The sequence below is a fragment of the Sus scrofa genome, chromosome 7 (assembly GCF_054392235.1).
Source record: "Sus scrofa isolate SSC_HxYL_T2T_F1_AM1 chromosome 7, Sscrofa_HxYL_maternal_Yorkshire_Landrace_v2.0, whole genome shotgun sequence".
Lineage (NCBI taxonomy): Eukaryota > Metazoa > Chordata > Mammalia > Artiodactyla > Suidae > Sus > Sus scrofa.
The window spans coordinates 88435250-88460951 of NC_139389.1; the positions used below are offsets into that span (position 1 = coordinate 88435250).

At 35.1% G+C, this 25702-nt stretch overlaps 1 protein-coding gene and 1 long non-coding RNA gene across 2 annotated transcripts in view; both read left to right on the forward strand.

The window, feature by feature from the left end:
• Positions 1–25702, forward strand: part of LOC146401733 (uncharacterized) — a 279104-nt gene that overhangs the window by 188664 nt on the left and 64738 nt on the right. The window lies entirely within an intron of this gene.
• On the forward strand, positions 17677–18615 carry LOC100738097 (olfactory receptor 4F6-like). Its single transcript, XM_003482327.3, has one exon. The coding sequence runs from the start codon at positions 17677–17679 to the stop codon at positions 18613–18615; it is 939 nt and encodes a 312-aa protein (XP_003482375.2).

The following is a 25702-nucleotide window of genomic DNA, read 5'->3' on the forward strand; positions in this document are numbered from 1 at the left end:
GACAGTAAGCAGACATGGCTCAGATCCTGCATTGCTGTGGCTACAGCTCCGATTAGACCCCTAGCCTGGGAACCTCCATATGCCGCTGGAGCGGCCCAAGAAATGGCAAAAAGACAAAAAAAAAAAAAAAAGAATTATGATAGGAACACTATATATACATTACTGGATAAAATAGATAATTAACAAGGACCTACTGTGTAGCACAGGGAAATCTACTCAATAGGTTGAATAATCCATATGGGGAAAAAATATATATATATATATTCCCCATATAGATTATATCTGATTCACTTTGCCGTGAAACTAATACAAATTTGTAAGTCAACCATACATCAATAAAATCTTTTTAAAAAGAAATTATGATCAATTCAGTACAGTGAATCTGAGGTAAAATAGCATTTTACCAAAAAAATGACATTTTTCTCCTGATGAATAGTCGATTTGCAAAAATTTCTGCCATTTGCAGCAATGTGGTTGACCTAGAGAATATTACACATAGTGAGATAAGAAAAAGACAGATACTGTTTGATATCACTTATGTGTGGAATCTAAAACATTAAAAATGACATTTTATTGTTTGAAGCTGATCAAAAGATAGTTATTATACATAAATTTGAAAAACTCAAACTATATCATATTATTGAAGGGTAAAAATATTTTGTTAGTGAATAAATAAGTTAGTAAGTGGATCCATTAAAAGAAAGATATTAATGCTAGTTTTGACAAAAGGACAAAACATTTTCACATCATAGTTAACTAAGTATAAGAGCAAATAAACTAATCAAGAAGAAAGTGGATAATAGTCAGTGGAAGCATGAATGTTCCAGGCATACAGAATAAATAATGATCATCAGGAAGAAATGTGTTCTGTTCATAAAAGTCAAAGCTGTGTAACCTTCCGTCGACATAGATAAGATATAAGTTGTCCATGGCTGTATGAAAAATAATCTTTGTATATGTAGTAGTTCTATTTTTGCTCTTGGCAGTCATTGCTTCAGGTATTGCTCTCCTTTAGTCTTGGTTTACCCTCAGTAAATTTATTTTATTAAATTTACCCTCTACAATTTATTTATTTATTTATTTAAAGATTTTTAATATTTTCCATTATAGTTGGTTTACAGTGTTCTGTCAATTTCTACTGTAGAGCTGTTGTTGATTATATTGTTGTTGTTTAAGTCCATACAGTTATCAGATGCCAGGGATGCAAATAAGAAACAGAATTAGAAAATGCTAGAGGTAAGAAGGTATTTTACTTTTTGCTAGTATGGTAAAATAAGAATTTATTGAATGTTTCTTACTGTGTACTGTGATCACTTTTAAACATTTCAATGAAAAAAAAAATAAACTATAGTCGTTATAGGTTAAACCAAAGAAGGCTATGCCTGATTTCTCACCTAATATTTGCTTTAGTAGTTGTTAATATATTTTAATTGTTTTACAAAAGACAATAATTTAGTAGTACTAAATTAACAATATCAATAGATATATTAAGCTTTTGTTACAATTAATCATATATAATTAAAAATAATTTTCTATTATATCGTCAGTGGGAGAAGGAGATCTAAGATTCTAAGACTGTAATTGTAGAAATCAAATGAACACTGTAAACCAGCTATATGGAAACAAATAAAAATCATTATATTAAAAACATGAAGTTGTGGTACACACACACAGAGGAATATTATTCAGCCATAAAAAATGAGGCACTCCTACCATCTGTGACAACATCATGAGTGGACCTTATAGGCATTATGCTAAGTGAAGTGTCAGACAGAGACAAATACTGTACGATCTCACTTATCTGAGGAATATTTTTTTTTTTAAAATCATAGAAAAAGAGATCTTGTGTTTACCAGAGGTGGAGGGTGGAAGGAGGGGGAATTGGAGGAAAAGGATCAAAAGGTAGAAAGTTCATTTCCACAGAAAAGAAAATAATAGACTTGGAGAATAGACTTGTGGTTGCCTGGGGGGAGAGGAGGGAGTGGGAGGGATCAGGGGATGCAAACTATTGCTCTGGGAATGGAATTACAGTGAGATCTTGCTGTGTAGCATTGAGAACTATGTCTAGATACTTACATCGCAACACAACAATGGGAGGAAAAAGTATGTATACATGTATGTGTAACTTGGTCCCATGCAGTACAGCGGAAAAAAAAAAAAAAAGGTAGAAATTTCTAGTATTAAGATAAGTAAATTCTAGGGATGTAAGTACAACATGGTGACTCAGCTAAAACTGATGTATGACATATAGGGAAGTTGCTAAGACAGTAAATCCTAAGAGTTTTCATCACAAGGAGAAATTATTTCCCTTTCTTCTTTTCTTCTTTCTTTTCTATTTATTACATCTACATGAGAAAATGAATATTAGCTGAACCAATAATGATAATACTTTTCACAATATATGTAAATCAAACCTTCTATATGCCCTAAACTTATACAGTGATGTGTGTCAATTATTTCTCAATAAACTGGAAAAAAGACTCTAACAACAACAACAAAAAAAAAAAATCAAATGACTTAAAGCAGAGCTTATTTAAAAAAGAATCAAAACTTAGCAAAAGAAAAAAGAAAAAGAAAAATAGTTCTGTTATTGTTCTTTGCTCTCTTTTAGTCTGAATTTACCCTCACTGCTGTCTGTAATTGAAACTGTTGATTATATTTTCCCATTAAATCCATAATTACCATATACCAGGGATGAAAATAAGAATAGAATTAGAAAGTTCTAGATGTAGGAGGAGCTTTTAATTTTTCCTGGTATCGTAAGCAAGAATTTGTTGAATATTTTCTATGAATTGTGATCACTTTTGAGTATTTCAATGAAAAAGAAATAGTCTGTAGTTGTTGTAGATTATACCAGAGTAAAAGGCTATGCCGGCTTTCTCTCTTTTTTTTTAATCACATCTGTAGTTGTATAATGATCCCTGCTTTCTCAATTAATACTTGCTTTAAAATTTGTTATTATTATTTCAGTTGAACTTTGTATTTTTGTTACAAAAGAAAAATATTACTGCCAAAATAAGTATATTAAATAGCTATATAAATGAGAGTTATACTTGTTAAGCAATCATAGTTGGGATAGGGACGTCTAAAGATTTCAAGATTAAAATAGTACAATCAAATGACTTAGAACTTATTAAAACAGAATCAAAAGAGAAAAGGAAAAGAAAAAAGAAAATGAGATCATTTCCATTTTCTTTTTTGAGCTTCTAATTTCAGGATCATGGGTAAACTAAGTGTCTCCCTCTATTTCTGAATACCTCCCATGTGCCAGAAATTTCCACTCACATTGTCTACTAGTAATCATCACAATAACCCCATGAAATAGGTCTTATTCTGAGATTCGCTAACTTGTTAGACATCTCAGAGCTGCCAAATAGTGTGACTGAGTGCACACCCAGAGCTCTCTGACTCCAGTCCTTTCTCTGTGCTATCATTCTGGGTCTCCCTCTGTTCAGTTCCTAGAGCATATTCCATTTCCATGGTAACTATAGATGTTTATGCCCTTTGAGATACTTCTCTATCTCTGATCTCTATCAGGTTTCTTGCTGAGCTAAATTAGTAACAATTCATTCTTCTCAGTGTTTGAAAATTTCTGTTAGTTACATATCTGTGCCTAGAACACAGTTTTCCTTAATTCAGGAAGCCTATAGACCCTGATGGTTGTGGCTTTGGGGATCTCTGACACTGTGTAGAAGGCATTCCTTATGATGCTTACCTAGGGAGTCCAGAAGCCCCAAAATGTAGCTGGAAGAAGAACTCCTTGATATTCCTGGAGGCTGGCAGCAAATTCCAAACCATTCTAATTAGTATGCATAAAAATGGTATTAAAACTTTATGAAATTGCCTTAAATGTGATTGAGGATGGGAACTAGAGAAGTTAAGAAATTTACAGTTTAGACTGTCCATCTTCTAAATTTACAGTTTAGACACCATATTTGATCATATTGTTTCCCAAGGGTGAAGCATTGGCCACATGCTACCTAGAATCAGAAATAAAATCATATTACATCAAAAGAAAACTCCACTTTCTATTGTGATCAGTGTTCATGGGAGGGTGTGAGCAGGTATTTATGGTAGAGAATGGCCTCTCGGGTAGGAAACTTTCAAGCTACCCATGCTGTATTCCTTTGGGACCTCTTCATTTCCGAGTTTCTAAAGTGAAATGAGAGTAACAGTGGGAAGGGGTACCTTTTGTCAAGGTCAGAAAGAAACCTGGTGAGTGCAATTATAAAAATTCTAATGGTGGAAGTTAAGCACATTTTATCATAAAACATTTGGTTAACTTTTGTTTTTTAAAAAGAAAAACCTTATTTCATAACTAAGTTGCAATTTCCAGTCCCAGATGACTCGGGTGAGTGGGCAGGGGATGACCAGCAGAGAGAAGTAGGCTAGTGACTGCTCTATACCAACTACGCACGTGATAAATCATCCAGACTTGAACTGCTGTCTAGTGGGGTTTAAGGGGGAGGTGGGGAAACTTTGTGAAGTATCAAAAATTTCTGTGGTTATTTGAGCAATGATCTAGATTTCACCTTGAGTAAAAGGCAATATTATTACTACTCTTCAAAATAACAAAATAATGGAAGCCTACCTTTTATTTTCATTTACAGAGTATCATATAAATTCATTATTATTGACAAGACACCAACATTTTAGAGGTTGAGAAGGAACTGTGATAATCTGTCTCTATCTATTCCTGTTACTTTTTTCACTAGGAAAAAAAAAACCACAACCAAACACCTATTCACATTGGTGGTTATGGTTTCAATTTCCTTTCCATGCAATTACATAATTATATGTACACATGTCAACTATACATTTGCAGGAGACTTTTTTTATTTTTTTAGAAGACATATGAACTGAAAGGGTATTTTAAATTTCAATTTACTTAAAATCAATTTATATTTAAATACCTTTTAATTCAATATAAATGGTTGCTTTTAGAGAAATAGGGAGAAATTCAGAGAAAGTGTTTATGTGGTGACATTTTTAGTGTTCTTTTCACATTTTGGAAATTGATACTTGGGCTTTGGAAAGCAGATGTGGAAAAATTATGAGGTACAAGCATAAGATGTAGGTTTAATATGAACTATGTGGGTAGTGTCAGTGGGTTCAATCCATCACTGGTCAGCTTGGCTGAAGATCAGGCATAGGAAGGTCCTCTGTCTTGAGACATAGGCTACAAACATCTCTACCTTGAAGTGTGGTTGGTTATGTTTAAGAAACAGAAACCAAAGCTAAACAAGTAAACTGTTATTCAAGTTCCATCATGTGAATATTTTGGCAATAGGGGAATACAAATATATTTAAATAGGGCAACTCTGTTAAAATAAACTTGAATATAGAGGAGGGCAGAGTGACATACCTTCTCTCAACTCCACATAAGCTTGGCAGGTAGGATGGCTATGATGCAGTATATCTGCAAGGTGATTTTCTGTTCATTTCCCTCCCTTGAACTTGTTAAAGAGTTTTTGCCAGACAGACATTTTGCTGGTCTTGGTTGATGGAGCACTCTGGGAAAGTTCCAAGTGTTTGCTGAAACTTCATAGTCCCTCTATCTGAACAATCTAGGAAGTAAATGAATCTTGTGTTTCTACTTCACCAGTAAGGAAAGACAGTAGTGTAGGAGGGGTACAGGCTGTTCATCTGATGAAGGTGTTAATATTTTTATTCTTATACTGATGCAGCTTCTAGGAAATGGGGCCTCTTAACCAAAGAACCCAAAGGGGTCAAACAACCAAAAGAAATATATGTAGAAAACCCCAGCCTGATTAATACATTTCTAAATATGGACATACATTTAGAAGGCACTATATTAGTTTCTTCTAAAACTAAAGATAATATCGCCATGTGATAAAGTAATTGTACTCCTAGGTATATATCAACTCGAGTTTAAAAGTTTTGTGCATACAAAAATCTGCATAGTAGTATTTATGGCAACTTTATTCTTAATTATCAAAAATGAGAGACAACCAAGATGTCTTTCAATACATGAATAGATAAGCAAATCATTTTACATCCATACAATGGAAAATTACTCATCAGTAATAAGAAATAATCTATCAAGTCATGAAAAGACATAGAGGATCCTTAAGTGTATATTGCTACACTGAAGAAGCCAATTGGTGATGTTCTGGAAAATGCAAAACTGTGGAGACAGTGAAAAGATAATTGGATGTCAGGGGTTCAGGTGGATGGATGAATAGGTGAAGCACAGACTTTAATGCAATGATTTTTTTTTTTATGACACTGTAATTTTGAAACCTGGGCTTATGCATTTGCTGTGTCATCTCTGTGCACCTAAAAGGAATAAATGCGTAGCAACATCAAACATATGTTTGTTTCTAATACCATTTTCCAGAAAAAGGAAACAGAGATGTCTGGAGAAATGGCTGATTTTGGGAATAGGGGTGAAAAGTACAAGTTAAGCCTGGAGCATTCTTTTGTGTCAGAATATAAAGTTCTCAAATACACATATTCTCACACACATTGATGGGGTATATCATAGAGACACACAAATCAAATGAAAAAGCTCCCAGTAGCAATAGTAGATTGTAATCCAAATTATAAAATAAATATTCATGAATTCAATACTGATGAAAATTATTGAATAAATTAGTAAGTGAGGTAGAAAAGAAATCTCCCATGTAGAAGAATTGCAAAGAAATTATGTAGCTATGGTACCCTAAACTAGGGGACAATAACTCCCCATTCCTGAAGTATGGGCTAAATATGGTGACCTTTCTTTTCCCAAAAGGTACAATGTGGAAGTGAGGAAAAGTAACTTTACACTGAAGAAACCCAGCAATTGCTATTTCAGCCAGATCATCAAGGTCAACATCAACAGTCATAAATCATATTCATAGCTTAGGAGGGTGGCTCTTTGTTGTGTCCTGCACTGAAGGTCAATGAGAGATCCTGAAAGAGGGATGGTGCAGTATATAAAACACAGGAGACTCTTTTACATTTTAAAAGTGGGGGACCAGGAGGCACTCTGTTTCTCTGAACAAAGGCCTCTAGGCTCTAGCCCACAAGACTTTCATTAGGGAAAGTGAAGTGTTTACGCTAGTGAGCAAAAGCAGGCATAGGGAGTGTCAAAGCTATCTCTTAGTGAAATGTAGGGTGACTACTAGCAATAAAAGTCACAGATGTGTATACATTTAGGATATAGTGCAGCTGCCTAAAGAACAACATAGTTAATGTGTAAACCCCTTACTTTATTTTGACAGGAGACCCTGCACTTCAGAACTCTGTGTCAGCAAACATGCTTATCTGGCTTTCGCCATCACAAGCATTCCTTGGCTTATCGTGCTTTTCCACTACCAAGTTTGCTTTCTGCAGAGTTCAGCAGTTCAGTGGTCTCCAACAGCTCTTTACCCATGGTGTTCCTCCCTTGAGTCCATGACTCTGCTATAATCATGAGAAAAACGTCAAATAAATGTCAACAGACTGGTATGCTTCTTACTTTGTAATTACTCAACAAGTTTAACACAGAATTGCCATATGACCCATTGATTCTACTGCTAGGTAATTAAAAGAATTACCCAAAGAATTAAAACCAGATGTTTAAACCAAACTTGTACACAAATGTTTACCATAGAACCATTCACAGTGGCCACTTATGGAAACAATCCAAATGTTCACCAGCTGATGAATGGATAAACAGATACAGTCATCCATATACAAAGAATATTATTCAGCCATAAGAAGGAATGATGTACTGAGACACATTTCCATATGGGTGAAATGAAAAGATGATGCTAAATGAAAGAAGACAGACATTAAAGGTCACATATTATTTTGATTCTTTTTGTATAAAATATCCAGAATCTGTTAATCCCTAGAGACAGAAAGAAAATTAGTTATGGCCAGGGGCTAAAAGCGAGGGAAAGGGAGAATGATTATTCAATGTATGTGGAGTTTTCTTTGAGGTGATGAAAATATTTTTGAACAAGGTGGAGGTGATGATTGTGCAATATTGTGAATGTACTAATTGGCATTGGATTGTTCCCCACAGATGGTTAATATTACTTTATGTGATTTGTACATATATGATAACATAAAATTTAATACTAAAGAAAGGTAAATGAGGAAATACTCTTTCCCATTATGAATGAAGATTTAAGTATCCACTTTGTTTTAGTCATTTTTTTTTCCCCAAAATTATACTTGATTTAGGTTTTCCTTTCCCTTTCCAGGTTAAAAAAATGTAATTTTCATGTAAAAGAGTAGGCAACATTTCACACACTAGGTTTTCATTTCTCTCCAGATTAGACATTATGTAGAACTTAGAACAAATTTTATTAAATGAGAATAACTGATAGCAATTTAACAGAAATCAAGTTTATTAGAACAATATATTGAAATAAAGCTCTTATGATAGTTTCAAATGATTTAAGAATGTGTGATATTTGATCTTCCATGTTTGTACATGGCTTTTCTGAGAAGCTTGTCAGTACGCCATTCAGTATGTCTAGATTCAGTTTAATGAATTAAACTATCCACTTAACTGAATCCCATAGAACACAAATTCTAGCCCCCTTTCTGCTATTAACTAATGATTTTATAACATTATTTCTTCATATGATAGGAAATTGTATTGCCATGTCATCATTTTGTTAGAAAGAAGAAATGAGATAATGTAGGTAAAAATACTCAACAGACAAAAAGCTGTAGACCTGTGAAATGTTATTTATATGTTGCAGCAATGGCATAAAAGAAGCAATATGGTGAATAGATTAAATCCAAGGACTTTGAAATTAGGGTAAAATTGCATTTTAATACTGGATGTGAGTTTAGCATAGAGATCTTTGCCTACATATTTACTTTCCATATTATTTAATTTTAGTATCTCTAAAGTGGGGTCAGTAATTGTACAAATGAGGTAAAAAGCAGGTACAGTGTTTTCAAGGCTATGCTTCCAACAGAATTTTAAACTTTTTTTTTTTTTACTAATGAATTAGTTAAATGTATTCTTTTTCCCTGGCCATGTTCTAAAGGATATTTAATTAATAAATTAGCACTAAAATATTTAGGAGATGCTGATTCTCCTTGAAGATATTTTGCTGCCATATTTTATTAGCCATAGCTTCTTTTGTTTTCTGTTGACTTTTTAAACCAAACTTTTAATATATATTTTCTTCTCAATATCATGAGAATTCAAAGTTGAGCTCTCCTGATAAATGATCTGGGAATTCAGGTCTCGGAGTCATCAAGTGGTCACCAAATGCTGTTGTCAGAGCTGGAACAGTTGTAAGGAGCATTGACCACACAGATCAAAGAGGGAAACGTTTCTTAAAAGGTTCAGTACTAGTGAAAAATTGTTTTCTGAGACTTTTCTTTTTTTGTCAGGTAAGGGGGATTGTAGAATTTGAGTGAGTAACCTGCTAAAATTACCAGCTCTTTTCCTTATAAGAGTAATGCATAGTACCTCTTCCACACCATTGGAAAAAATCCCTGCTGCCTTCCTTTCCTCTCATTCTTATCTCTGTTTTGGTTTTCCATTCAACAAACATTTTTGGAACCTCCGGAGGTACCAATCTTTCCAAGGGAAAGTGAGAATTTCATTTTGGGTTGCATTAGTGCTGCATGTACCTCTATTGTGTCTTAATTTATGGGAAAACTTTGAGACCTGGATTATATAGAAATAGGAACTAGGAAGGACCCTGGAAATTGGTTTTAATGTCAGTTGCCTTTGACCTGCTATTTGTTTGTGGTAATTTCCTTTTTTTTTTTTTTTTTTTTTTTTTGTCTTTTTGCCTTTTCTTAAGCCGCTCCTGCGGCATATGGAGGTTCCCAGGCTAGGGGTCTAATCGGAGCTGTAGCTGCTGGCCTATGCCAGAGCCACAGCAACACGGGATCTGAGCCGCGTCTGTGACCTACACCACAGCTCATGGCAACACCGGATCCTTAACCCACTGAGCAAGGCCAGGGATCGAACCCAAAACCCCTTGGTTCCTAGTCGGATTCGTTAACCACTTTGCCATGATGGGAACTCCTGTTTGTGGTAATTTCTAGAATGACAATCATTTATTAATTCCACAGGCATCTGTTTTCAATAGGAATAATACATAAAACAAAACTTACCAAGAAAGTATTATTATCAACTATTGATGCACTTATATACATATGCATGCCCACATCCATTCCACCCCTTGCCTCTCTCCCAAACTCACATGACTTAGGTTGGTCAGGATTTATGACTAAGACACAATCCATGCTATCAAGAATCTCATATCCCTAATATCAGAGACAATTGTAAATTATAACGTCATGAAGAAGTATTATGAAAAGCTTGCAAGTATGATGTGAGAGCAAAGAGAAGGAGACTAGAGGAAAGAGGGAGACACCTTGAGTTGTTGTTGCACAGGTAGAATTTTTAAAATGAGAAGTAATCAGGCAAAGGAAAAAGATCATGGATACCTTTAGTGCAGAACAAAAGTATGGGTAAACCTGGTATTAATGACAGAGAAAGTGTCCTGGTAGTCCATGGAGAGGCCAGATAAGAGGCTGAGAAAATGGGTTGTGGACAGATACCAAGATCTCTATGTGCCATGCTGAGATATTGTAAAGGCAGGAGCAGTTACTGAGGGTTTGTACAAAGCCATGAGTAGGCAACAAAAGACTCAGGAGCCACTCTGGAGTTCTGACTGCTTCCCTTTAACTTTTATGGTATTCCTTCTCTTGCTTCTCTTCTTCTCTCCTATGTCTTTTCTCTTCTTGTCCCTGTCCCTTCTCTCTCCTCCCTTCTCTTTCCTTTTCCTATCATCTCCTTCCTTACTCTAATCAATTAACTGAACAATAGATATAATTTAAAGAAACTAGCCATAGACAGTCATGAATAGGAGGTTTTATCTTGGACATCAATCTCTTACAAAGAATGTTTCCTGTTAAGGGGCTATTGTGATTTTTTTTTTTTAATAAGTAAACAGTTGTTGACACACATGTAAAATTTTATTTCAGAATTTAAATGCTCTTTTGAATGGTATTGACATTGCTACAACCTGACTGAAGAATTGTGCATCTTGAACCTTTCATTTTTGTATTTAAATTCCGTTTTTAAGTCAAAAACAATTCTAGGTTGTTTTAGACTATTTAAATATAGGCCTTGGGAAGTGAAAGCCACACGCAATCCTACTCTTCAGGATTCACTGTTGGTAACATTTGGTGTGTATTCTTGGAACATTTTAAAATTAAAATACAGAGGTATTTTCATGTTATGAATGTAGTTGTTCTAGGTTCTTGCTTTAATTCAGTTTCTGAATGGTTGTTTCTAGACATTTAAGTACGTATAATAAATTGACCTCAGCATTTCACCAATTAATACATACTGCTGGTCATTATTTAACAGTTTCTTACAGTAATTAATGTTGGCTGTGATTATATATAGTCAAACATTAAATTCTATTATTTTTGACTTCAGATCTAGGTGATGATAATCTTGCTCTTACTCATGAGAACAACGCCTCTTTTTTATGTCACATCAAACTTAACTAGATTATGGATGGCATATTATTGTGGGTAGAAATTCTTTATCTAGCACTGAACAAGCCATGACGAATGCTAATTGACATATTTTCTTTCATGTAGCTTAGACAGAGTTATGCTACTGGGACAAACAGCCTCAATACAAGTGACTTGTAATAAGTTTATTTTTTTCAGCTGTATTAAGGTATAATGGAAATAAATATTAGATTTAAGGCTTAAACTTGATATATAGAAACATTATATATATATCAAATAATTACCACACTCAAACTAATTAACATACCCATTACTTCATAGGGTTTTTACTTCTGTGAGGAGAGTTAATGTTTACCCTCTTAAACCTTTACCTTCTTTTCTTTTTTTTTGTCTTTTCTCTTTTTTAGGGCCACACCTGCAGCATATGGAGGTTCCCAGGCTGGGGGTCTAATCAGAGCTACAGCTGCTGGCCTACACCACAGCCACAGCAATGCCAGATCCAAGCCATGTCTGCGACCTACACCACAGCTCACGGCAATGCTGGATCCTTAACCCACTGAGCAAGGCCAGGGATCGAACCTGCAACCTCATGATTCCTAGTCGGATTTGTTTCTGCTGTGCCACAATGGGAACTCCGCAAATTTCAAGTATAAAAAAAAAACTTTTTAAATAAAAATCCCATAAACAATATAAATAAATATTGAATATAAGCTTATTGTATATTAGATCTCCGGAACTTATCTCCCTTGGTGAGTGAAACTTTGTCCCTTTTGAACATCTCCCTGTTTCACCTCCACCCACCCCCGGCAATGAAAATTCTACTCTTCGCCTCCATGAATTTAACTCTTTCAGATTTCTAAAATATGGTACCATATAGTATTCTATGACTGACTTATATCCCGGTTTTTTCATGTTTTTGCAAGTGGAAGGATTTCTTTCCTTTTTTATTGCTGAATAATATTGCTGAGTGTGTGCACGTGTGTGTGTGTGTCCATGTGTGTAGCATGTTTTCTTTATTCATTCATTTATCCTCAGATATATAGGTTGTTTCCATATTTTAGTTACTTTGACTAATGTTACAATGATTACAGAAACGCAAATATCTCTTTGAGGTACTGGTTTATTTTTTTCCCATATATAAAAAGAGGGATTGCTACATCATACAACAGCCCTGTTTTTAATTTTTTGAGAACCGCAATACTGTTTTTCAATAATGACAAGAATTTTATTATTTTTATGCACTTTCTTGTTTTCACATAAAGTGAAAATATTTCCAAATCTGCATATGTAGAACTATTTATTTGTGACTGCTTTATAGTATTCTACCATGTATATGTACTATAATGTGCTTAATACTCAATTCTCTACTGATTGATAGGTATCAACATTCTATTATACATGTTTATGTGTTTTTATATGTGTAAATATATGCATGTTATGTAAATACAGTTATACATAATATTTACTCGTGCTATTATGGCTAAAAATAGATTTGTACATTTTAAATTATAAGAAGCATTGTCAATAGGCAATTATTTCAACCATGTATGAGAGTAGCTTTTATATTGAAACCTTGATAATACTGGGAATTCTCATCTGTTTCTTCTGTTTCTCTTTCTTTTTCCCTATTGATTGGTAAAACAGAGAACTTTGGTCCTCCTAATCACTGCTGATATTAACACAGCATCAATCAAAATTTATTGACCACCTGTACATGTTGTTGTTATCACACCAACTGTCAGTTACCTGTACAGGTAGCACCATTTTTTCAAGTTTGACCTCCTTCTTATGAAGTTAATATATTGACCTATCAATTATAACCCTTTGTCTAAGGCCTCTATTTTTCCCTTCCTATTGAACTGTATCCAATGAAGAGAATTTGTATTAATGAATGAATTTTTAACATTTAGATAATAAAGAAAAGAGAAAGAAAAAGCAATTACCCAATTTTCCTGAGACTAGGAAAAAATCTTTTAAAAGTTTAAAAAAACGGGTATTGACAGATACTGATGTTTCATGACTTTTTTTTTGGGTTATTGAAACATTTTTATTTATACCATGTAGTTGGGAATATATTGAAATTATATATTTATATACCCGAATATGTTTTAAAATCTACATATTGCATGACCAAAGCTTTTAGACAGAGATTTGATTGCATTTTCTTTGAAATGTCACATCCACTGCTTTTAACCTTAGTAATTTTTCTATCCTCTCTTGCTCAGTCCTTCTCTACTACTTTCTCACTTATTGGCTATAAAATTCTCCCTCCAGTGCTCTTCTGTCAGGGATTCCTAGCACCACCCCTGTAGTCTTTCCTTTGGGTTAACAACACCCACTCCCCATCCATCACCCTCACAATGTCCTTCCCGACTGGCTTGGATGCCCTCAAGTCTACCCTTGGATACATCAAGTCCAAGGTGCTCTAGCCTACTTATGATTATTTCTTGCTAAGGGAATGCAGGCTGTGCCCAAAGGGGAGCCCAGCCATGGAGTAGAGGGCCATTGGAAGGAATGACAACATGAGAGAGAATGGTGACAATGGGGAGGGGCCTGGAGGAAAGCTTGGTAGTAGCCTTGCAAGTGGGGGCACTTATGCTATTCACTTCAGGAACAAGCATCAAGTAATTTGATTTCTCTATTTAAAAATGAAGTAGTTTAGAAAATTACATAAGAAAAAGATAAATGCCCAAGAGTGGGATTCCTGGGTCATATGGTAGTTCTATGTATAGTTTTCTAAGGTACCTCCATACTATTCTCCACAGTGTTTGTACCAGCTTACATTCCTACCAACAGTGCAGGAGGGTTCTGTTTTCTCCACATCCCCTCCAGCATTTGTTCTTTGTGGACTTGTTAATGATGGCCACTTTGACTGGTGTGAGGTGATACCTTATAGGAGTTTTGATTTGCATTTCTCCAAAAAATCAGAGATGTTGAGCATTTTTTCTTGGGCCTGTAAGCCATCTGCATATGTTTTTTGGTGAAATGTCTATTTAGTTCTATTTAGTTCTTTTGCCCATTTTTCAATTGGGTCATTTTTTTTTTTTTTTAATGTTGAGTTGTATGAGCTGTCTGTATATTTTAGAGATTAAGCCCTTGTCAATCTTGTCATTTGAAACTATTTTCTCCTATTCTGTAAGTTGTCTTTTTGTTTTCTTTTTGGTTTCCTTTGCTGTGCAAAAGCTTTTCAGTTTGATTAGGTCCCCTTGGTTATATGACCCAGCAATCCCACTCTTGGGCATATATCCGGACAAAACTTTCCTTAAAAAAGACACATTCACCTGCATGTTCATTAGTGATAGCCAAGACATGGAAGCAACCCCAAGGTCCATCGCAGATGATTGGATTAGGAAGACGAGGTATATATACACAATGAAATACTACTCAGCCATAAAAAAGAACAAAATAATGCCATTTGCAGCAACATGGATGAAACTAGAGCCTCTCATCCTGAGTGAGGTAAGTCAGAAAGAGAAAGACAAATGCCATATGATATCACTTATATCTGGATCTAATATATGGCACAAGTGAACCTTTCCACAGAAAAGAATATCATGGACATGGAGAAGAGACTTGTGGTTGCCAAGGGGGAGGAGGAGGGAGTAGGATGGATTGGGAGTTTGGGGATAATAGATGCAGACTATTTCCTTTGGAATGGATTAGCAATGAGATCCTGCTGTGTAGCACTGGGAACTATGTCTAGTCACTTATGATGGAGTATGATAATGTGAGAAAAAGGAATGTATAAATTTATGCGTAACTGGGTCACCATGCTGTACAGTAGGAAAAAAAGGTTAAAAAAATAAAAAGATAAGCCAATAGATTATAATCAACTATAAAATCGACATTTAACCATGAATTTACTGGAAGAACAGTATCATATGGCTCAAACTAAGAAATGCGTATAAGCCCAGAGATGAACAATTTATGGATAAAAACTAAAATCAAGCATCTTTCTATTTTTCCCTATTTTTCCTTTTTTAAAGTTGTATTGAAGTATAGTTGATTTACAATGTTGTGATCATTTCTGCTGTACAACAAAGCTGATTCAGTTTTACGTACGTATACACACATCCATTCTTATACAGATTCTTTTCCCATGTAGATTATCATAGAATATTGGGTAGATTTCCCTGTGCTATATGACAGGTCACTGTTGGCCAGTCATTTCATAACCGCAGTGTGCATATGACACTCCAAAACCCCCCAGGCCATCCCTCCGCGCCACCTGTCCCCTTTGGTAACCATGTTTGTTTTCCAAGTCTGAGATGTATGTTTTAAAAATGAGTTTCTTATATATTTTTTCCTTGCAAAGTCTTTTTTTCAAATGTTTATTATTCATATATTTAGTAGCATTTATTTTTGTTTCTATGTGGGAGGAATAATGCCTTCCCCAGTTGGAAGAACTATGGATACTTAATTCTTTTGTGAACATTGATGTTGTTACCACTATTTTCTTTTTATCAACAGGGGTACAGTAGGTACCCCTTACAGCTTAAATTTTAGCTTACATATTGTTATTACTCTAAGCAAAATTTTTTGAAGTCAGATTATTCATCTCAAATTAAGGAAATTTTTGAACTTTCAATATCTATTTCAAATGCGTCTTCTAGAGCAATTGTGTCAATTTTACTGTCATTATCAGTGTATGAGTGTGGCCTATTCCTTACAGCCTTATCCAAGATAAATTATCATTTTAAAACCTTTGAAATCTGTCAGTACAAAATAGTATCTTAAGGCAATCTTATTTCCATTTTTTTATTACTAATGAGGGTTTTACTTTTCATATGATTATTGGCTATTAGGGTTTCTTCTTTGTCAGTAGTCTTAAATGTTTTGCTCATTTTAAAGTTGGAATACCATAAATCAATTATATGCTAATTAAGAAATAAAATTATAAAAGTAAAAAGTAAAATCGGTATACCATACATTCATCTTTATCTGTTTGGAAGAACTGATTTCTTAATAAAAATGTTAATCATCTGTCTAATATTTTATAACTTATTTTACTTTTATTTTTATAGTGTCTATAGCTCCATGTAAGATATCTATATGTATACCTTTATTCACTAGCTTTATATTTCTGTCCATACTTGTGTATAATATGAACTTAATATTTTAGATACTGTCAATTATTATTTTCTCCCTGATTTGTTAATAAGGAATATGCTCAGAATGAATTTCCCATCTTAATGTTTTAAGTGTTCTAATGTTTTAATTTTCTATGTTAATGTGAATAATCCTTTACTTTCTCTTGGTTTGTTTTCTGATTTTAAAGTTTTAATATCCCTCTGAAACTTCCTTGAGCTTATGCTGAGAGGCAATGATCTACATTTTGCAAGGCTTACCTGTTGTGCCAACACCATTGGTTAAATAGTTCACCATGTCCATATTGATGTGATATGATTCTTCAGGAGTCTCTTGAGGTCACTCTAAGTTTATTCTAGCCCTCTCATTTCCATTCTTTACATTCAAGTTTGTGTAGCTGTTTGAAAGCAGAAATAGGATAAGTTGCTGCTGAATATCATCAAATTTTCTATTGTTCTTAGAATAAAAAGCAAAGTTCTTATCCTGGAGGCAAGATTCTATCCTACTAGGACTATTACTCCAGTCTGATCTCAGGCATTCAATATCACATTCAACTAGTCTTTTAGGCTCAGGGTCTTTGCACATGGCATTTCCAAATTCTGGACCATATTTAACTTTCAGTAGTAACTCCATATTTATCAGAATCTAAACAGGCGCGAAGCACAACTGCAATGACTTGCATTGTACTCATACTCCTCTGTACTCTTCCTTTAAATTAATTGTCAGGGTTGTATCTACATATATAGTTATTTAATGTCCAGGCCTACCACTAGGCAATGTTAATTGTCAGAGTTGTATCTACATATATAGTTATTTAATGTCCAGGCCTACCATTAGGCAATGTACCCGAAAATGTCAGAATTAGTGTTTCACCTCAGAACTTGACATAGTACATGGAGCATGGTAGAGTTTCACTAGGAATAGCAGTTAAACTTAGTAGGTATATTAGCTGAAGGATAAATCTCTGTATGAATTTTCAAAACATCTTAATGGCTACCAGTTAAGATTTATTCTTAAAACCAGATTTAAATAAACGTTTTTATCTGTTTATTTAAACATTAATTTTTGATAAATCCTTTGGTTAGTATTTTCTTTTTGGTCTATAGGTGTCACCAGATAAAGCCAATGTACAAAACAAATTACTCTTTGGTGTCTGAATTCATATTCCTGGGACTTTCTCCCTCCAGGCCAGTACAGGATTTCCTCCTCGCCTTCTCTACAGTGTGTTATGGAACAATTGTTCTAGGGAACCTCCTTGTTGTGTTTGCAGTGATCTTTGACCCTCATCTACATTCCCCCATGTACTTCCTTTTAGCCAACCTCTCCTTTATTGATTTGTGTTTTTCTACCTTAACAGTTCCTAAGATGCTTTCTGATCTGTGCTCTGGGCGCAAAACCATATCCTTTCAGGGGTGTGTCTTCCAGATATTTGTCCTTCACATCCTGGGTGGATCTGAGATGGTGCTGCTTACTGCCATGGCCCTAGACCGATATGTGGCCATATGTAAGCCCCTGCATTACCTGACCATCATGAGCCCCCGGATGTGCCTTTTGCTTCTGTGTGGCGCTTGGGCTATTGGCCTCCTTCACGCAGTGGTCCAGGTAGCTTTTGTGGTCTATCTGCCGTTTTGTGGTCCTAATGAAATAGATAGCTTTTACTGTGATCTTCCTCGGTTTATCAAACTTGCCTGCATAGACACCTACAGAATGGAATTCATGGTTACTGCCAACAGTGGGTTCATTTCTATGGGTGCCTTCTTCTTACTGATTGTCTCCTATGTTTTCATCCTGGTGACGGTATGGAAACGCTCCTCAGGCGGTTTGTGCAAGGCTCTCTCTACTCTGTCGGCTCACATCAGTGTGGTGATTTTGTTCTTTGGGCCATGCATCTTTGTTTACATGTGGCCATTTCCCACGGTGCCGGTGGACAAGTTCCTTGCCATTTTGGACTTTATGATTACGCCCCTCCTGAATCCTGCCATTTACACATTGAGAAACAAGGACATGAAGATGGCAGTGAGGAGACTGAGTAGTCAGCTCTTGAGCTGGCAGAAGATCTCCTAAATAACTCCTGACAGCACAAGTTACTTTAGGAAAATGTTGATATAAATTTCTGATATAATTATACAAAATTTGGGGCTTTTTTTCCTGAAGTCACCATTTCATTATATTCAGACTAGATCATTGATTATGAGGTTACATTGAATTATCAAAATCATTCTCTCCTTAACAAGTTGTTTGACAACTGAATTCAAGTCCCAGGAAATATTCAGGTGAAGTTTTTGGAAAAGTCTAGATAGTACAGACTTGGCCTCTGCTGAAATTATGGCCTTGGACATCAGATATTTTTGATTGATTTATTAAATTGAATTCAGTTAATTAGATGACTTAGAGCTAACATAAACTTTTGAAGGAACAGTGAAATATCTAACACTGCTTTGATTTAAACCAAGGATAACAGTAATTTTTTTTTTTTTTTTACTGAAAAATGAATGTGAGGGATGATTTAAAGCCTGGAAAAAATAAATAACAGAGTGTGAGAAGTGAAGTTGACAGAGGATGGATCAGGTAGTATAATAAGAAGAGATTGACAGTTGGTAGGAGGGAAGACAGAGGGTGAGCCTCAGGGCTAATATGTTTCATGTGTTTGGCCTTTTGGTACTACTCTCAGCCTCATTTGTCTCAATTCCCATGGACTCAAGTCTATTTCCAGTTGGCCTAGAGCAGCGAAATTTATGTATATGTTTCTTTTTCACACTTTTTGAAATAATGACAATCAATTAATGAATATTCAGCATATGTCAGAGGATGTTGATCTGATCATATCATGATTGGTATTCTTATTTTCTAACAACAATTTTGTCCAAATTGTTTGCTATTTTTCTCTAGTAACTTGTCTTGTGTACTGTTTTGTGGCTCAAACATGGGTCCAAAATATGTGTTTGTGTATATAATCTATAGAAATTGTGAAACTAATTTAATTTATAATTTGCTTTGATAACTGGAAGACTGAGCCAAATTAACTGTGAAACTATGAAAGAGTTCTATTTCTGAGTACTTGTGATACAAAGCTTTTTTTAGGATTGTGCAATATGTTTTATATTTTTTCTTGTCATGATTATTTTGTTGCTTTCATTTGTGGTTTTGTTTGTTTGTTTGTTTCTCTTTTTAGGGCCACACCTGCAGAATATGGACATTCCCAGGCTAGGGATCTAATCGGAGCTGTTGCTGCTGGGCCTATACCAGAGCCACAGCAACGCCAGATCTGAGCCATGTCTGCGACCTACACCAAAGCTCATGGCAATGCTGGATCCTTAACCCAGTGAGTGAGGCCAGGGATCAAACCCACAACCTCATGGTTCCTAGTTGGATTTGTTTCCACTGCGCCACTACAGGAATTCCTCTTTTGTGTTTTTAATAGATTTCTCTTAGGTACATTATTGTAAAGGTATAAACATATAGCCAGTTCTCTGCCTTTATGAGAAATTTTCCCTACTTAGCATACATAGCATTTTCCAAAAAATGACAGTTTTCTATTGAAGTATAGTTGATTTACAATAATTTCTGCCACTTTCAGCAATGTGGTAGGATCTAGAGAATATTATGCATTGGTGAAATAAGATCAAGATAAATACTGTTTGATATCACTTATATGTGGAATCTAAAATATAATTCAAAAAATGAATTTTTGTTTTTAGCTATTTGATAAAAGATAGTTATACATAAATTTGAAAAACTCAAACTATATGACATTATTGAAGGTACGAATATTTTTGTTATTGAATAAATAAGTTAATGAATGGATTGGTTAAAAAAGAGATATTAATACTAGTTTTGACAAAGTGTTTTCACCAAGAAACATAGTGAACTAAATTTGAGAGCAGATAAAATAATCAAGGATAAAGTGGTTAACAATCAGTGGAGGGAAGAATAAATGCTCCAGGCTTAAAGAATAAATCAGGAATTCCCGTAATGGCACAGCGGAAGTGAATCCGACTAGGAACCATGGGATTTTGGGTTCTATCCCTGGCCTCGCTCAGTGGGTTAAGGATCTGGCATTGCCATGAGCTGTGGTGTAGGTTGCGGACTCAGCTCGGATCCTGAGCTGCTATGGCTCTGGCGTAGGCCGGCAGTTACAGCTCCGATTGGACCTCTAGCCTGGGAACCTTCATATGCCACCAGTGTGGCCCTAAAAGAAAGACAAAAGACAAAAAAAAAAAAAAAAAGAATAAATCATGAGCATCAGGAAGAAATATGTTCTATTATAAAAGTCAAAGCTGTGTAACATCTGATTGACATAATATGATATATAAATTGGCCATGGCTGTATGAAAATAATCTCTGTATTTGTAATAGTTCTGTTATTGCTCTCAGCTTTGCTCTCCTTTGGTCTTGGTTTTCTCTCACTGTTGTCTCTGAGTTGTTGATTAATGTTGTTAATATTTAAATCCAGGGAGTTATCAGGTAGAATTGATCTGATAACTGAGTACAAATAGGAAACAGAATTAGTGTAGATGTAAGAGGGTCTTTTACTTTTTACTGGCATGGTAAACAAGAATTTATTGAATACATTCTTAATATGTACTATGATCACTTTTAAACATTTCAATGAAAAGAAACTATAGTTGCTATAGCTTATACCAAAGAAGTAAAAGGCTACGCCTGATGTCTCACCTAATACTTGCTTTAAAAGTCATTGATATTATTTTAGTTGTGTTACAAAAGACAAAGTAGCACTGCTAAATTGATAGCTATATAAATCAGACTGTTACAATTAATTAAATATAATTAATATAATTTCCTACTGAACTTCAGTGTAACTTGTGAGAAGTCTCAGAGCTGAGAAATAGCATGACAGCGTGCACATCCAGCACTCTCTGACTCCAGTCTTTCCTCTGTGCTGTCATTCTGGGTCACCGTCTGTTCAATTCTGAGGGCATAATTCCGTTTTCATAGTAACTGTTGACTATTATGGTATTTGAGAAATTTGTCTCCAGATTCTCCATCTGGTTTCTTCCTGAGCTAAATTAGTAATAATCATTTTTATCAGTGTTTGGAAATTTCTGTTAATTACAGTTACATATCTGTGTCTAGAATACAGTTTTCCTCAATTCAAGAATCCTGTAGACCCTGATGGTTGTGGCTTTGTGAGGATGTTGAATACTCTCTCTAACAGGGCATTTAGGGAGCTCTGAGACTGCGTAGAAGGCATTCCCTGTGATGTATAGGGAGTCCAGAAATACCAAGGTATAGCTGGAAGGAGAACTCCTTGATATTCCTGGAGGCTATGCAGCAATTCCAAACCATTTTAATTAATATGCATGGAAAAATGGTGTTAAAACTTTATGAAATTGCCTTAAATGTGATCGAGGTCAGGAACTAAAGGAGAAGGTTAGAAATTTACAAAGTTTTTATTATTATCTTCTTACTAGAGAGACACCATATTTGACCATGTTTTTTCCAAGGATGAAGCATTGTCCACATGCTACCTAGAATCAGAAATAAAATCATATTGCATCAAAAGAAAACTCCACTTCTGTTGTGACCAGAGTTCATGGGAGGGTGTGAGCAGGTATTTATGGTAGAGAATGGCCTCTCGGGTAGGAAATTTTCAAGCTACCCATGCTGTATTCCTTTGGGACCTCTTCATTTCTGAGTTTCTAAAGTGAAATGAGGGTATCAGTGGGAAGGGGTACCTTTTGTCAAGGTCAGAAAGAAACCTGGTGAGTGCAATTATAAAAATTCTAATGGTGGAAGTTAAGCACATTTTATCATAAAACATTGGTTAGGTTAACTTTTGTTTTTTAAAAAGAAAAACCTTATTTCATAACTAAGTTGCAATTTCCAGTCCCAGATGACTCGGGTGAGTGGGCAGGGGATGACCAGCAGAGGGAAGTGGGCAGGCGACGGCTGTACACTGTCTCCAGACATGTTTCTACAATATTTTCTTAGCCTCTTTGCTGAAAACTCCATCTTGTCCTTTACTTTATCCCATCTTCCTGCTTTATTTTATCCAATCTTCCTGCATGGAAAAACAGTCACAATGCTGGTAAATGACTTAAGCTTAAGAACAAAGACTGTTATGTGCCTAAAGGTCAGAGTAAAAGCTTAACCTTTTCCCAGCTAAGTGGCTTTTAAAATAGTAAAAGAACTTATAAAATAGTAAACAAACCCTATATCATCCACCCATAACCCCTCCTCACTTGATCTCATCTAAAGAGCACAATAAAAGCAGTGTGGTTTCTTGAGGCAGTGCTCTTGGTCCCTGAGACCTTGAGTCCCCTGGTTCCCACCTTTACTGTCTCTGTGTCTTGTTTTATGTTAACTTTTTTCCTTAAGTTCCACAGCACCTGTTCTTCAGCCCCATCCTGCTGAGCTGGTCTCAGCAAGTACACCAACTATGCTCGTGATAAGTCATCCAGCCTTGAACTACTGGTTTTGTGGGGTTTAAAGGGAGGGTAGGGAAACTTTGTAAAGTATCAAAGAATTCTGTGGTTATTTGAGCAATGATCTAGATTTCACCTTGTGTAAAAGGCAATATTATTACTATTCTTCAAAGTAAGCCTATTTTTATTTTCATATACAGAGTATCATATAAATTCAGTATTGTTCATAAGATTGTAACACTTTAAAGGTTTGAGAAGGAAATGTCATCTCTCTCTACCTATTCCTGTTATTTTTTTCACTCAAAAAATTTTTTTCGGAGTTCCCATCATGGCGCAGTGGTTAACGAATCCGACTAGGAACCATGAGGTTGCGGGTTTGATCCCTGCCCTTGCTCAGTGGGTTAAGGATCCAGCGTTGCCATGAGCTGTGGTGTAGGTCACAGACGCGGCTCAGATCCCGTGTTGCTGTGGCTCTGGCATAGGCCAGCAGCTACAGCTCCGATTAGACCCCTAGCCTGGGAACCTCCATATGCCACGGGAGCGGCTCAAGAAATGGCAAAAAGACAAAAAAAAAAAAAAAAAAAAAAAAATGTTCCACATTCGTGGTTATGGTTTCAGTTTCCTTTCCATGCAATTACATAATTATAATGTGTACATGCCTACGTATACATCTGTGGGAGTCTGTTTTTGCAAGATATAGTATATGAAAGAAAGTGTATTTTAAATTCTGATTTATTTAAAATCGATTTTTATTTAGATATCTTTCAATTCAATGTAAATGGTTGTTTTTAGAGAAATAAAGAGAAATTCAGAGAAAATTTATGTAATGATACATGTTTAGTGTTCTCTTCCTACCTTAGAAATGGGTACTTGGGCTTTGGAAAGATGTGGCAAAGTGATGCAGTATAAGCATGAGATTATTGGCTTAATATGAACCACGAGGATAGTGGCTGGGAAGTCAACCCACCACTGGTCAAGTTGGCTGAAGGTCAGGCATAGGAAGTTCTCCTGTCTTTACACATAGTCTATAAACATCTCTACCTTGAAGTGTGGTTGATTATGTTTAAGAAACAGAAACCAGAGCTAAATGAGTAAAGTATTTATTCAAGTTTCATCACGCGACTATTTTGGCAATAAGGGAATACAAACATATTTAAATAAGGCAGCTACATTAAAATAACCTTGAACACGGAGAGGGGCAGAATGACATACCTTCATCTCAATTCCACAAAGCTCAAGAAAGGGAGGCTATGATGCAGGATGACTTTTCTGTTCATTACCCTCCCTTGCAATTTTTAGAGAATTTTTGCTCAACAGACATTTCACTAGTAGTGAATAAATGGGAACTCTGGATAGGTTCCAAGTAGAAATTAGATTAAAATTTTGTAACTAATAGCAATTTAACTAACAAAAATCAAATTGTTGGAATAATGTGTTGAACTGGAAATCTAAAAAAAAACAACAAAAAAAAGGAAAGAAATAAATGGAGTTTCCATTGTGGCTCAGTGGGTTTAAATATCTGGCATTGCTGCAACTGCAGTGTATGTAGCAGGTAACACTGGGGTCTGGTGTTGCTGTGGCTGTGGCATAGGCCTGCAACTGCTGCTCCGATTTAACCCCGTAGACTCAGGAACTTACATATGCTGCAGGTGCAGCCATAAAAAACAAACAAACAAAAAAGTTAATAAAAAAGAAAAAGAAATGGAACTCATAATAATGTGTTAAATGTCATAAGAATGTGTGGTATTTTTCTTCTGTGTGTTTACATTGTTTTTCCTGAGCAGCATCATAGAGTTAGAGATATTCAATATGTCTTGATTTAGTTAATAAGTAAAAAAAAAAAAAAAAAAAAAAAAAAGGAAATTACTGGGCTGCATCCCAAGAATCAAAAACTCTATCCCCTTTTGTGCTATTGACTGGTAGGTCATAACCTTATTTCTCCATTTCATTCGAAAGAGTTTTGGATTTTCATCTCACCATATTATTAGAACGAATATAGTTGATAATATAGGCATAATACTTGGAAAAGTGAGAAGCTAAATAGACATCTGAATTCTTTTTTTTATATGTTACAGCAGTTACTTAAAAAAAGAGGCAGCAATATATAGGGATCAAATCCATGGACTCCAAACTAGAAAATTATTGTATTTGAATATGGGATCTGACTTTAGCATAGGGGACATTACCAATGTACTTAATTTCCATATTCTTTAATATTAGTTCTTCTAAAATGGGGGTGATAATTGTATAAATGAGGTAGAAAGCAGATATGCTGTTTCCATGGATATTCCATGAATATAATTCCAACAGAGTACTAAATAATTTCAATAAATTTGTTTATTGATATTCTTTTTCACTGTTCTTGGTCTGAATGATATTTAATTTATAAATAGGTAAAAAATATTAGGAGTAGCTATTTTTCCTTGAAGATATTTTGCTGTCATATTTTATTAGCCATAGATTCCTTTGCTTCTCATTTACTTTTTGAACCAAGCTTCTGATATTTTTTTCTTCTCTTAATGTCATGGGAATTCAAAGTTGAGCTCTCATGACAAATGACCTGCGGACTCAGCTTTCTGAGTCATCATGTGGTCACCAAAACTGTCGTTAGAACTGGAGCAGTTGTAAGGAGCACTAACCACACAGATCAAAGTGGGAAATATTTCAGTACTAGTGAAATTGTTTTATGAAACCTACTTTTTTGGGGGAGCCAGGTAAGTGGTAACAGTGTAATTTAAGAGAATAGCCTGCTAAAATTATCAGCT

What these genes read in the sequence shown, in the direction of transcription:
- LOC100738097 (XM_003482327.3), top strand. Translation starts at nt 17,677, where the DNA reads ATGTACAAAACAAATTACTCTTTGGTGTCTGAATTCATATTCCTGGGA.